Genomic DNA, 15,000 nt, shown 5'->3' on the forward strand with positions numbered 1-15,000 from the left:
AATTCATGAATTAATCAATTGATTCATGATTTTCAATGTCAATAAAATGGTCATCAATTCTATCTCATTTCTTTTTAATGTGATGACACTTGATGTTGAACCAAAACTCCTTAATTCTAAACATCACTTCTGCATTAACCACGTAAGCCCTATTTCAAAACTAACAAATCTACAAACTCACTTATACTCGGCTTGTTGATCGATTATTTTCAATTCCCCAAAAAAGTGCATAGAGTAAGTGATATGTTTGTGTTAAAACAAAACTTTTTTTTTTGTTAAAAAGTTAAAGCACTATGTTGTGATAGTGATCATTGCTATAGAGTGTTTGTTCAGTAAGTTCAGGAGTCTCTCTGTCTCTCCAGCTCTTTTCTTCAAGTGGGTTGCCAAACAGGAGAGAGTACCCATTTATCATCTTCAATTTTATAGTGTTCCAGTTAATTTTGTCTGCTCACTTCTTTGTTTCATCACTTCCAATTTCACTTGTTTATTCTGTATTCTGAGTTCTCTCTCCGTATTGGATACAATTGGCATCCTGACCTGAAAATGCATTTTGTGTTTACTAAAGAGCTGGAGAGACATGGAGACTCCTGTTACTGAACAAACACTCTATAGCAATGAGTACTATCACACAAAAAAATACCACTTATGCTACCTTTAAGTGGTTAATTCATAATGTATTTTTGCAAGTTTGGGTCCCGAAGTCCTTTCTTCGGAATGTAGTGGAGTCAAAAGTACAACATGTGTCTTGAATGTAGTGGAGTGAAAGTTGAAAAAACAAACAAGAAAACCCCCCCAAAAAAACAATCAAGTAAAGTATGGATACTCAAAACATTAACTTAAGTACAGTAATCAAGTAAATTGAGTAGCCTACTGACCACCAGCTGTTTCATGCAATACCTCTTGTCAACCAGCAGATGTCCTCCTGACTACAGTATGTAAATGTCTCAATAGCAGAGCATGCACAAACACTGCAGTTGTGTTAGTTACATTATATTAGTTACATTGCATTGGGGGGGGGGGGGGTATATGCTTCAACTGCATATAAACAAAGTCTGCAGTGTGAAGGGACGTTTTTATCAGCTGATTTATTTATTTAATGAGAAAGCCTTCCATACAACTTGAACAAAGTCTTCCAAAGCTATCTCACCATATGTAGCGGTTTAGCCTCATGTGAACGAGACTATCTCTCCCTCTGGTCATTCATGTGACGATATGTTTTATCCCTCCCTCTGGTCACACTGAATGAAACACATGTATGGTCCTTTTGGGGAAATGCAGACTGTTTCTTATGTTTGATACTTATGTGTTGAAGGTCACTATTTAACAACGTAATGATAAATAAGTCAAATGCAAAGATGGTAGCCACATTAACCCTGGCATGGCAACCCTATTTTGGACAAATATGTCATTTATTTGGGACAGGTGAAGAGCTCTGATGCAATGCCTTGGTCAAAGGACACCTGCCAATTGTCAGCATCAAACCTGTGTCATTTAGGTTACCTGGCCGCCAAGCACAATAGTTGTAGATTGATTGATTAATGAATGAATGAAAGAATAAAAGAATGAATGAATCAATGAATCAATGAATTAAATTAAATTAAATTAAATTAAATTAAATTAAATTAAATTAAATTAAATTAAATTAAATTAAATTAAATTAAATCAAATTAATTCCTCTTATTGTATATCAAACAAAACAAGGAAACAGGGCAGAAACCTTGTATGGCAATATTTTATCGTTTTATGTCTTTCTCATATAGTCCTTATAGTTAGTCATATTAAAAAAAATATGCAAAATACAAGTTATGTAGCAGATCTACAAGCTCACATTGTTAGCTTGTGCAGATCTGGATTTTTTTTTGTTTTACTCCCCCCCTCAATTCTTGAACATTTTGGCCTATAATGACATGTCTAAAAATAGGTTTACCAGGTAGAATAGGTTTGCCAGAAAGTGGCTAAGTGTGTCTGCGGGTTTTCATAAATATTGAACCAATGACAAGTATCAACAACAGCTTGTGACTAAATTGGATCATTTTATTCCATTGGAACACAGGTTATTCTTTCCATTCCCTGAAAAGTAACAGTCTCTGGACATACAGTACAAGGTTTCCACTGGACATGCCTGACATTTGACTTCTTGGCCTCAGAGCAGTGGACTTAGTGGGTGGGGCCGAGCCCTGGCTATAATAAGTCCCCGTGTTCCCATGGTGATGAGGTAAATCCTTTAAACCAATCAGATCGTTAGGAGGATCAGCGGAGTTGTCCCGTTGGCCGGCAGGCTGCCAAACACGACAAAGGATTCATTCGGTTCCATTTCTTCCACTCTCGGAGTTACAGACCTGTAAGGAGTCCATTTGGTTCCATGTGTTACACTCTCAGAGTTACAGACCTGTAAGGGTCCATTTGGTTCCATTTGTACACTCTCAGAGTTACAGACATGTAAGGGTCCATTTGGTTCCATTTGTACACTCAGAGTTAACTATACCACTGAGGATTTTACAGATTGGAGTCCCCAGAAAAAAGAAAAAAAAAACATTGTATCAAACCTGGGGGTCCTTGAAATACAATTAAAAAAAGCTGAGAATCTCTGACTTCAGCGCCGTTCACGATAAGTATAACTATAACTAACTTTAGCAATAATTATGTGAGCATCCACACTGATGTACAATACGTTCTGTCATCAGTAGCACCAAATGTGCCGCGCTATCCAGCTGTGTCAGAGGAGCCCACACAGAGAAAGAGAGATCTCCACCTCTATGGTGCTGAAAGACGCATGCAATATGATACTAGCCTGGGATCAACTCCTCTTTGGGTTTTCTGATCCAGTCTAGAGCGGATATAACCCATGGCGGAACTCACTGCAGAAAGAGTGCCGGTGCACCTCCAAAATGATTCCCCTCGTTTATCATGTGTTTAGTTTGGTATAGTAGTTTAAGTTGGTATAAGAATCGTTTGCTGTATCCATCTTTTATTCTAACTCTTAACGAGACTAGCGAGATAAAAAGTAATTGATTTGCATTATGTGGAGGAACAAAAACAATTCAGCGCCAACCGGAAACCACTACCGGGAAACCATTTCCCCCCTGTTTTTTCTAGACCGGATCATACGGGTCACTTTGGAATGAAAACCAGGCTTTCCTCCGGTAGGAAAGCCTGTGATGGCTCGGGGTCATATGATATAATGTGACTCTGATTATTAATTATGAGGAGGTGACATTGTAGTACCTGAGGTAATGCCAGCTAGCCTAGCAGCTAGCGTTAGCTATTCATAATAGTCTACTCATCTCTCTGTTAATAACAGAGATGAGTTCAACTGCATCCCAGATGTCCTTCTGGTGGATTTTGATTGGCTTGTCAGTGTTCCTGACGTTCATGTAATCGCGCTGAAAGTGATCCAAACGATATCGTCCACGACTAAACCTGCATTCTCTCCTAATGGACAGACAGGGGAGACTCCACTGGTTGCAAAAAAAAATTCAGATCATAGAATTCTATGTGAAAAATACTTCTACTTTCTCACTCGCTTTATTGTGTCAGTAAACATAATGACTTTATGCTCTCATTCGCTAGTTTCAAGTCTTCTCCAACACATCAATAGATAGTTTGTTATCTAAATTACACTCTGATTTAGAGTAAAAGTAGACTTGGGGCGTGGCTATGTTGTGATTGCCAAGTCTCGCTACCACTGCGATCAGGATAGAGGCGCAGCAATGGGTTTATTCCCTGCTCCTCTCGTCCAGATATGGTGACTTTTGACTGCAAATATCCAAGATAGCGACGGTCCCCCCCCCCAAAAAACAAAAAGCCAACTTAATGACGAACTCGAGGCTTCAAAACGGGACTTCACGAACCACTGCGTCCCGGTCACGATATCTGTTAGTCTGTGGGTTGCTCCCGGGACAGAGTGATCTTACAGTCTGTGGGTTGCTCCTGGTACAGAGTGATCTTACAGTCTGTGGGATTCTCCCGGTACAGAGTAATGCATGATTTTTTTTACTAGGTCGCACGTCGTGTGCCACACTCTGAAAAAGATCAGATCTACAAGTTGACAATGCATATGGCAGAGTGTAGACAGTGTTTATATATAATTCATCCATCGTCTGGTTTCTCTGCAGTTGCTCACTGCCCCTGTCCCTCTACGATGATGACCAGGACGGGCGTGAGGTCCATGAGGTTCCTCAACATGTCCATGATGTCCGGGTGGTGCTTGGCCCCCTCGATGAACTCCTCCAGGGTCAGCTCACCTGAGGAGCACAAGGTCACAAGGTCAACAGGGGTTACGCCTCAGTTTTTGTTGGGGGGCTGTTGCAGCTCGATTATTTTCACTGCACGATACCGTCGTGCAACGAAGTATGACTCACAATTTCACAGTCTTCGATTTACAACTTACAATGTAGTCATTTATCAGACACCAGCAGTATCGATACTTTGACTCAAGTACTGGAGTCGAGTACTTTGCCCACCACTGCCGTTTTTGGGGGGTTTGACGGCAGTGGTGGATACAATACTCAACTCCAGTCAAAGTATAGATAGTCCTGTGAAAGTGAAAGTGTCTCTGTCATATTTTTTTTACTTGAGTTGAAGTACCGGAGTACTTTTTAAGTATCGCCCCCTTTTTAATCTACTTGTAACCTTATTTTTCTCATATCTTACTTTTCTATTTTTTATTATTACATTTTATTCTTATTACTTTCTTGTGTATATTTCACTGTGTGGACCTGTATGAGTGAGTGACAAATGAACCCTTCTTAATTCATCTTAGAATCCATACATTTCCACACATCTACATTTCATACTTACTTACTTACATTGAATATGTGTTTCAAGCACAAATGTACAAATCGTATAACAGCCTACTACTAATAACACTACTGATAATTAATGACATAATACTAATACTAATAATACTAACAATACTAATAATACTAATAATAGTCTTCCTCACCTTCTCCATTAACATCAATCCTTTCAAATATAAGAGAGACAATCTCCTCTGGATTGATGTCTCTGTTCCGTGTTATGTCCTGGACAGCCTGAGACAGACAGACAGACAGACAGACAGACAGACAGACAGACAGACAGACAGACAGACAGACAGACAGACAGACAGACAGACAGACAGACAGACAGATGGAATAAATAACAGCAACATATTGAAATATGCTGCAAAACATATAGGCTCTTTGCATAGCAGCCATATTGGAAAGAAATTGGGTCCATTTGGTTCCATCACCCGTAAGGAGCCATTTGGAACCCTCTCAAGGAACCATGAGGGTCCCTGGACCACACTTTGAGACTCACTAGTGTAGCAGAGTGTTTCCAGTGAGCCAACATTCAACAATATCAGCACCTTGACTCTGTTTGACCAGAATGGAACAGAGCCTTCATTAGTATCATTGGTAAGACCTGTGAATGAAGAAAGGAAGAGGCCCAATTTATTTCCAATATGGCTGCTGTGCATAGAGCCTATTGTCAGTGTTAACTGACCAGACTTGAGTGATTGACTGATTTTTATTGAGAAAAATCGGTAGCCGACGTTTTTGTCCAGCACGTTTCTTTAAACTCTAAAATGCAACCTCTTTCAACCAGGTCACTTTAACCTGAATATACAGAAATAACAGTAGAGTTGTAACGTAACCAAATGCACCTGCACATCAACAATATGTTAATAATGTGTCTTCTTAACTGAGACGGTGTAGGAGAGACAGTATAGGACGGACGGACGGACGGACGGACGGACGGACGGACGGACGGACGGACGGACGGACGGACGGACGGACAGACAGACAGACAGACAGACAGACAGACAGACAGACAGACAGACAGACAGACAGACAGACAGACAGACAGACAGACAGACAGACAGACAGAGACATAAAACTAAAGGCTGTCTGTATCGTCCTCCAGGAAGCAGGTCACACTCAATGAGCTAATTGCATGCTAGCGGCTGTCCCATCCTGGAAACTGATTGGATGAGATCATCCTGAGATTAAGATGTCTAAAGTCAGCCGTAATCCCACAATTAATCTAATTAATTAGTTAATTAATCTAATTAACAATGATCTCTGTGCACTCATTAGGCCAGAGAACACCCGTTTTATCCTGACTCAACAACTGTTTCTAACTAATAACATACTAGTACACCTGTATAGTAGAGTGTGTCATAGAATAGAATTTATACAATTGGGGTGGTTGTATTTGGTCTCCCTGCTCTTCTATTGAGACATTTAGATCCTGTGTCTAGGTGAGACATGACCTTTGACACCATCCTGTTTCTGGTTTGACACCAATTTTGACCTGAATGTCAAACAAATCAGGCAGGCTCTATTAGTTCAGTGGTGGTGAAAAAGACAACAAAAAAGCAGGGTTAAAATATTTCAATAAATAATAATGAAGCAGAGGACAAAATCCCCCAAGATCCCCCCCAACAATCTTGAATTACAAGTACAACGTTTAGAAAAACGGCCAATCATGTTCTGTCCTTTAAAAAGTGATAAAATAATCTAACAGCTGGATCTAATTATAACCATCTATAAGCAGTGGTGTAAAGTAACGAAGTACATTTACTCAAGTACTGTACACTTTTGAGGATTTTTTTACTTTACTGGAGTATTTCCCATTTTCAATACTTTCACTTCTACTCCACTCCATCTCAGAGGCAAATATTGTACTTTTACTCCACTACAATTATTTGAAAACTTTAGTTACTAGTTACTTTGCAGAATAAATTATTATATTAGAAAACACACATAAACCACTTTAGCCCTAATTATACATAGGCTATTTGAAAATAGCCCGATCTACAAGCTCACAATGAGCTTGTAGATCTGCTATTTTCAAATATTTAATAATTTTACTTTTGGTACTTTAAAGTAATACTAGCTAACTTTTTCAACAAAACTAAAGTTAAATTGTATATCCTTTGTGAGTGGCAAATGTTTCACAACACCCACTCCATGAATTTCCCCCCCGAAAGCCTTTTCTATTATATTTTCTATTGAAACGGTGGCTAGGGTAGTCATTCCCGCGAAAATGACGCCATCCGGCCGGAAAACGGAAACGGAAATGCACCAGTTTCCTGTTTGGCCAGGAACTACCGCACCGGTTTCCTGTTTGGCCAGGAACTACCACGCTAATAACAAAAAGGAATCTCACACTGTTTTTAAGAGATTGTAGGATTTGAAGATCGAAAAACAACAGCAAAAGAAAACACAGCTCACGGTAACTAAAGCTCTACTGGCTAAGAGAAACGATCCACAGATAGTATAAAACAATTAAAAGAACGCTTTTTGAAACGCTTCCGTCTTCCGGTGAAAACAAATGGAATTCTGGGTAACACAGGAATAAACGAACAACCTGCAGTGACGTTAATGACCAGCAGAGGCTGCTAAAAATCGTTATTTGTGAACCTGCATTGTATTACTTTAAGTATATTTTGATACCAATACTTTTGTACTTTTACTCAAGTAACATTTTGAACACATTTTGTAACAGACATTGTGGTATTGATACTTTTACCTAGGTAAAAAATGTCAGTACTTTTCCACCACTGTTGACTTGTAAGGTTCCTATTAAACTAACCATGTTGTTCTTTACTTCTAGTATGTTGGATATATTGTACAAAATGTATTTATTGATTACATTTTTCTGTATGTCTCTCCTAATCTCTCAAGAACAGATTCAGAGCTGCGCTACTGAATCTGTCGGGAGTCCCGTTCAGAACGTGTGAACGTTAGCCTACAATTGGGCGTGCCTTCAGATCAGGAAGCAGGCCGCGCTTTACCCAATCAAATGTAGTGGGCGGGATTTACATCTGTGCGCTCGCTTCCCACTGGAAACAAACCCAAAGTCATTTAACAATAGCGTCCTCAGAGCCGACAAAAAACACGGAAAATTAGTAACATTTTAACTTGTTCTTTCATCATAGAAACAAGTGGGCTTATAACCAAAACGATCCATGTTCTTTGGGAGAAATGGTGTTAGCGTTCCGTGGAGAAATGCAGTGTTAATTTTGTCGACTAAGACTAAAAGACTAAGGTTTTTATATTTAGTCGACTAAGACTAAGACTAAGGCTAAACAAGACTAAAATGGGACTAAGACTAAATGGTGTGTTATTCAAAGGACTAAGACTAAGACTAAATCAGAATTTGCTGCAGTGTAATTGTTTTTGACTACGACTAAGACTAAAAGACTAAAAGACTAAGGTTTTGATATTTAGTCGACCAAGACTAAGACTAAGGCTAAACAATTTCAAAAGACTAAAATGGGACTAAGACTAAATGGTGTGTTATTCAAAAGACTAAGACTAAGACTAAATCAAAATTTGCTGTCAAAATTAACACTGGAGAAATGGTGTTAGTGGAATGAAAACATAGGCACACCACCGGAAGTTGAGGGCTGAGGGCAGAGACCAAACGCCGGTTTCCAGTCAGCATCGGTCTATTTAATCACACCCCCCCCAGAGTCAAATGCAAAAGTGAAAAACGCTGGGGGCACTGTTTTTCCTTTTTATTTGACGATGGGTTCCCAGATTATGTCTCTCCTAACCCAACTCAACACATGCCACAGAGCTTTTTTTTGTGTTCTATCCTTCAAGGGTCAAGGTTGTGTTTTTATTGTTACATCTTGTGTACATGTAGGTACATAAGAGTAAAACTATTTTTGGCGACTTCCTTTGGACTGATATGTGTTCAATATCATGTTCATGCACAGTATATGCCTTTCTGTCGGTAAAGACATCAATCAAACCCCATTAGAGAAATATAACGATGTTGTTGCCGTTGTTGACGTTTTACCGTGAAAATGGTCTCCAGCTCCTCCCTGTCGATCTTGCCGTTGCCGTCCTGATCAAAGAGTTTGAAATACCACTTTAACTTCTGGTTGATCTCTCCTTTCAACATGAGACTGACCGCTGCTATGTACTGGACAAAGTCTATGTAGCCGTCCTGTAGAGAGAGAGAGAGAGAGAGAGAGAGAGAGAGAGAGAGAGAGAGAGAGAGAGAGAGGGAGAGAAAGAGAGAGAGAGAGAGAGAGAGAGAGAGAGAGGGGAGGTAAATACAGAATATGTTGAATGGTACATTTATATAGCGCCTTAAAGCGCTTTACAATGTGCATTACATTCACCCATTTGCATGTGTGTGTGTGTGTGCGTGCGTGCGTGTGTGTGTGATGCGTGGGTGTGTGCAAACACCACACATAACCAAGGAAGCTCGAAAGCTTGTTTCCATTGTGGTCTTTTCGAAAAGGAACCGACGGTTTGAGAAAACAAAACAAAAAGAAAGAAACAGTTGTGTACCGTACATCATACCAAACGACACAAAACACAACAGTATAAACAATATTATACGTGAATTAGCATGGACAGATGTAAAAAAGGACACATCTGGATCATGTTAAATTAGGGGCATAGTTTTGAAGAGGTAGTTATGCAGCCATCTTTCGAGTGAGGATAAAAAATTGGCCTTTGAGACCATGGACTTAAAGGAGTTGTTCACCCAAAAAAGTACTTATTTTCTATCAATTGCATATCCCATGAAGCCTTGAATTCATGGAGATTTTTTAGTTTTTCTCGCATTCCTGAGCCAATAATTTGATGACCGGGTGTATTTCCAGTAGGAGACACAAAGAGTCTCTTTTGAGTCTCCTACCGGAGACATTAGCATCTTTCCGCCGGTCATCAAATTATTGGCTTAGGAATGCGACAAAAAACTAAAAAACTCCATGAATTCAAGGCTTCATGGGGTGTGTAATTGATAGAAAATAAGTCATTTTCTGGGTGAACTACTCCTTTAAGCCACTTTAGGCTAATAAACTTAACCCTTTTTGATTAAAGATGCAGTTTAAGGATTCATCTAATCCAGTCTTCAACAGGTGGTCCGGGACCCCTAGGGGGTCCTCAGAGATACTGCTGGGGGGCTGCCAAATCTTTGTGAGAAAGGAACTTTATTAGTATTTTTTAACCACTTGAACACTATTATCCCTATTCTGGGATCTCCCTATTCCTATAATTCTATTCAATAGTCATGTTTTAATGGAGTTACAATAGAGTCAGAGTCATGTTACAACAGAGTCAGTGTCCTCAGTGACACAGCATTCATCCTGGCTCGGAGATCTTTGGGTCAACTCTAAGATCTCTGAGCTATAAGCTGCTTATCAGGACACTCTTGCACACACACACACACACACACACACACACACACACACACACACACACACACACACACACACACACACACACACACACACACACACACACACACACACACACACACACACACACACACACACACACACACACACACACATTTTAACAATTTATTTATGTACACACAAAAGGAAATGTATACAAGGACACAAATATTACGGTGCAGCGAGGTTACAACCACAAAGTGAAGGCATGAGTCCTCATGATACAAACAACAAGCATGTCAGGTCACCCAGCCCTCCATGGGCACCAGCAGCAGTGTCACACACACACACACACACACACACACACACACACACACACACACACACACACACACACACACACACACACACACACACACACACACACACACACACACACACACACACACACACACACACACACGTGTATTCTACAGGCTGTGAAGCCCAGCCTGGCTGGCTGTGTTGTTTTGCTATGACTTTTGAAATCACTTCTTTCCCTGATGAAGCATGTTGGCATTTTTATAGAATGAAATTAGTTTACTTTACTTCCTCTCCTCCACATTTGCTCGCATCTCCTCTTCCTTTTTAAGTCTACATTCCCGCTGATCCTAAAAGCACCTTTAACTTTTAAGACATTTTAACTCCTGTGAACACAGATTTGGCCTCTGTGTTTTTTCTCCATATATACATTTACTCTGTTGGGCCAGTTCTCTCTCTCTCTCTCTCTCTCTCTCTCTCTCTCTCTCTCTCTCTCTCTCTCTCTCTCTCTCTCTCTCTCTCTTTTCCTGGTGATATGTGTGTGTGTGCGTGTGTATGTAGCCTACTAATTAACAGCTTCTCCCTTCTCTAAAACACCCTGGACAACACTCCACACGTCCTAGACTTTTTTCCCTTCTCTAAAACACCCTGGACAACGCTCGACACGTCCTAGACTGTTCTCCCTTCTCTACAACACCCTGGACAACGCTCCACACATCCTAGACTCTTCTCCCTTCTCTAAAACACCCTGGACAACGCTCCACACATCCTAGACTCTTCTCCCTTCTCTAAAACACCCTGGACAACTCTCCACACGTCCTAGACTTTTTTCCCTTCTCTAAAACACCCTGGACAACTCTCCACACGTCCTAGACTTTTTTCCCTTCTCTAAAACACCCTGGACAACGCTCGACACGTCCTAGACTGTTCTCCCTTCTCTACAACACCCTGGACAACGCTCCACACATCCTAGACTCTTCTCCCTTCTCTAAAACACCCTGGACAACGCTCCACACATCCTAGACTCTTCTCCCTTTTCACACACACAAAACACCCTGGACAACTCTCCACGCGTCCTAGACTCTTCTACCTTAAAACACCCTGGACAACTCTCCACACGTCCTAGACTTTTTTCCCTTCTCTAAAACACCCTGGACAACGCTCCACACATCCTAGACTCTTCTCCCTTCTCTAAAACACCCTGGACAATGCTCGACACGTCCTAGACTGATCTCCCTTCTCTAAAACACCCTGGACAACGCTCCACACATCCTAGACTCTTCTCCCTTCTCTAAAACACCCTGGACAACGCTCCACACGTCCTAGACTCTTCTCCCTTCTCTAAAACACCCTGGACAACGCTCCACACATCCTAGACTCTTCTCCCTTCTCTAAAACACCCTGGACAACGCTCACACATCCTAGACTCTTCTCCCTTCTCTAAAACACCCTGGACAACGCTCCACACGTCCTAGACTGATCTCCCTTCTCTAAAACACCCTGGACAACGCTCCACACATCCTAGACTCTTCTCCCTTCTCTAAAACACCCTGGACAACGCTCCACACGTCCTAGACTCTTCTCCCTTCTCTAAAACACCCTGGACAACACTCCACACGTCCTAGACTCTTCTCCCTTCTCTAAAACACCCTGGACAACGCTCCACACGTCCTAGACTGTGTGTGTGTGTGTGTGTGTGTGTGTGTGTGTGTGTGTGTGTTGTGTGTGTGTGTCAATAAAGCAGGTAAGCAAAACATCTCATTAGAACACGGTCTCATCGGTAGCACTCAGCAGCACGCTACAGTGACATAACCACCAACCAGCCGAAAAGGTCTTTTACCTGATGACCATTTTCATGCACTTTTGATGAGTACATTTTTCTATGAGTTGATATTTACGATCTGAAAATGATAAACATTACATAGTTTTGCACTCCTGATAAAAAGGCTCAGCAACAGGTGCATTGGTGGGGCAAGGAGAGGGAGGTAAGGATGGTGGGGTAAGGAGAGGGAGGTAAGGATGGTGGGGTAAGGAGAGGAAGGTAAGGATGGTGGGGTAAGGAGAGGGAGGTAAGGATGGTGGGGTAAGGAGAGGGAGGTAAGGATGGTGGGGTAAGGAGAGGAAGGTAAGGATGGTGGGGCAAAGAGAGGGAGGTAAGGATGGTGGGGTAAGGAGAGGGAGGTAAGGATGGTGGGGTAAGGAGAGGAAGGTAAGGATGGTGGGGTAAGGAGAGGGAGGTAAGGATGGTGGGGTAAGGAGAGGAAGGTATGGATGGTGGGGTAAGGAGAGGGAGGTAAGCAGGTAAGGAGGCAAATAATGCCCTACTTGATCATACCACAGCGTCACACAAAAACATCAAAAGTAGCAGATCCACAAGCTCGAAACACGAGGCGACCCTCTTCATCCCACTTTAAACGGGAACAGTTAAATGTATTATGTTCAGAGTTGTTAAGTAACTAAGTACATTTACTCAAGTACTAGTAATTAAAGGGACTACACCATGAATTTGAACTTTTTCTTATTTTTTGTGTGTTTTTGGTCTCCCCTACCTCGCTTCTATCCCCAAAAATACCCCAGTTTGAACACTCAGGCTTTCACAGCAAATCTGGGGTTTTCTGTAAATTGGTCTGGCCAAACTGATTTGCACCCTGACGTGACGTCAGGGTACAATACTTCCCATTTTTAAGTTCCAACCAAAAATAATAATAATAATAATACAAAAATAATAATAATAATATAATATATATATATATATATATATATATATATATATATATATATATATATATATATGTTTTATTTTTCCACACAGAACCAGGAGATAACATGCATACAAACTGGCTCAATAGCGCCCCGTGCCAAACAGGACAATGTGGTATTGCAGGTGAAAGTGCTTTATAAGCCAGAGAGAAGTTAGTTGGAATGAGTATATCTGAGGCTTGATTTAGGCTCAAGCCTTTTGAAAAACGTTTGAGGGACATAAATAATATGATATTAAATATTATTATTATTTTTGGGCGGTGTAGCCGCCCCTATAAGTGGGGTTGGGACACCTCATTAGTATTAGTTTCCTGCACTGTGATTGGCCCACTTGGCCCACTTTCCTGTACTGTGATTGGCTGACTCTATCGGCTGACTCTATTCAGCACTGTGATTGGCTAGCGAGACACATGATGACATTAATAACCCATAAATAGGATTATGCACTTCCAAAAATCCATTTTTTTTGGAAGTGAGCTTCCATCACTATGATGACCACTGTGATGACCACACCGCCCACTTCACACTGGGTGTGATTTTTTAATTCATGGTGTAGATCCTTTAAGTACAATATTGAGGTATTTTTTTTGGGCGGTGAAACCGCCCCTATATGTGAGGTTTGGACATCGACATTCGCTGCACTGTGATTGGCCACCATTGTACCCCCCCCACCCATTGCACCCCCCCAACCCTGCGCTGCGATTGGCCACCAGTGTACCCCCCCTAACCCTGCACCGTGATTGGCCAATCACAGTCTATTCAGGACTGTGATTGGCTAGTGAAACATGACACATGTGCATAGCCCTATAAATAGGACTATGCACTTTAAAAAAAAAACACATTTATGTATTACTTTTCTTTAAGTGAACTTCCATCACTGTGATGACCACTGTGACCACACCGCCCACTTCACACTGGGTGTGATTTTTTACTTTACTGGAGTATATTCAATTTTCAATACCTTTACTTCTACTCCACTACTTCTCAGAGGCAAATATTGTACTTTTACTTTTACTACAATTATTTGAAAACTTTAGTTACTAGTTACTTTGCAGATATAAATTATCATATTATAAAACATACATTAACCACTTTAGCCCTATTTCATACATAGGCTCTTTGAAAATGGCAGATCTACAATCTCACATGCGTCGCATCGCGGCATGTTGTGAGCTTGTAGATCTGCTATTTTCAAGCATTTTAGTACTTCTGGTACTTTAAGTATATTTTGATGCCAATACTTTTGTACTTTTACTCAAGTAACATTTTGAACACAGGCCCTTTACTTGCAACAGAGTACTTCTACATTGCAGTATTGATACTTTTACTTAAGTAGAAATTGCGAGTACTTTTCCCACCACTGACTGATTAAAAACTAGGGATGCACAATATTGAAATCTGGGCCGATAGCTGATGTCCGATTATTTGCATTGTCAAATTGATCAATACTGATATTACATTACAAGTTTCCATTAGGGTTTACCATACACTTATTATACAGTAACTGTGATTCTGGGTGCAGATGCATAATGCTAACAAACGGTGCATGTTTATTACGCCGAAGATGCACAATTCTAACAATGTACACATAGTATTTTTATGTGACATATTTCCAACTTGCTGACTCTTTTGAAAGCTTCTCCAGAAAACACTGATTAAATATTCAGCCTTCATCATCAGCTTATTGGTGTCTCACTCGCTTTCTTTCTCTCCAATGGTGGCATTCAGTTATAAAGCATTGTTTTTCAGTCTGTTGTCTCAGTCACTATAACTACAGTATAGCACTTAAAAATGTTATTATGAAGAAGAAT

At 40.7% G+C, this 15,000-nt stretch overlaps 1 protein-coding gene across 1 annotated transcript in view; it reads right to left on the reverse strand.

The window, feature by feature from the left end:
• Positions 1-3,987: 3,987 nt before the first annotated feature.
• LOC308090420 (guanylyl cyclase-activating protein 1-like) overlaps positions 3,988-15,000 on the reverse strand; it is a 20,208-nt gene continuing 9,195 nt past the window's right edge. Inside the window, exons 2-4 of the mRNA XM_080435594.1 lie at positions 8,797-8,946; positions 4,946-5,033; positions 3,988-4,244 (exon numbers count right to left, since the gene is read on the reverse strand). Of these exons, the coding sequence (XP_080291720.1) occupies positions 4,120-4,244; positions 4,946-5,033; positions 8,797-8,946 (363 nt within the window). The 3' untranslated portion in view covers positions 3,988-4,119. The remainder of the gene's footprint in view (positions 4,245-4,945; positions 5,034-8,796; positions 8,947-15,000) is intronic.

This window comes from Gymnoscopelus braueri (assembly GCF_963280865.1).
Source record: "Gymnoscopelus braueri genome assembly, chromosome: 8".
NCBI classification, from domain to species: Eukaryota; Metazoa; Chordata; class Actinopteri; order Myctophiformes; family Myctophidae; genus Gymnoscopelus; species Gymnoscopelus braueri.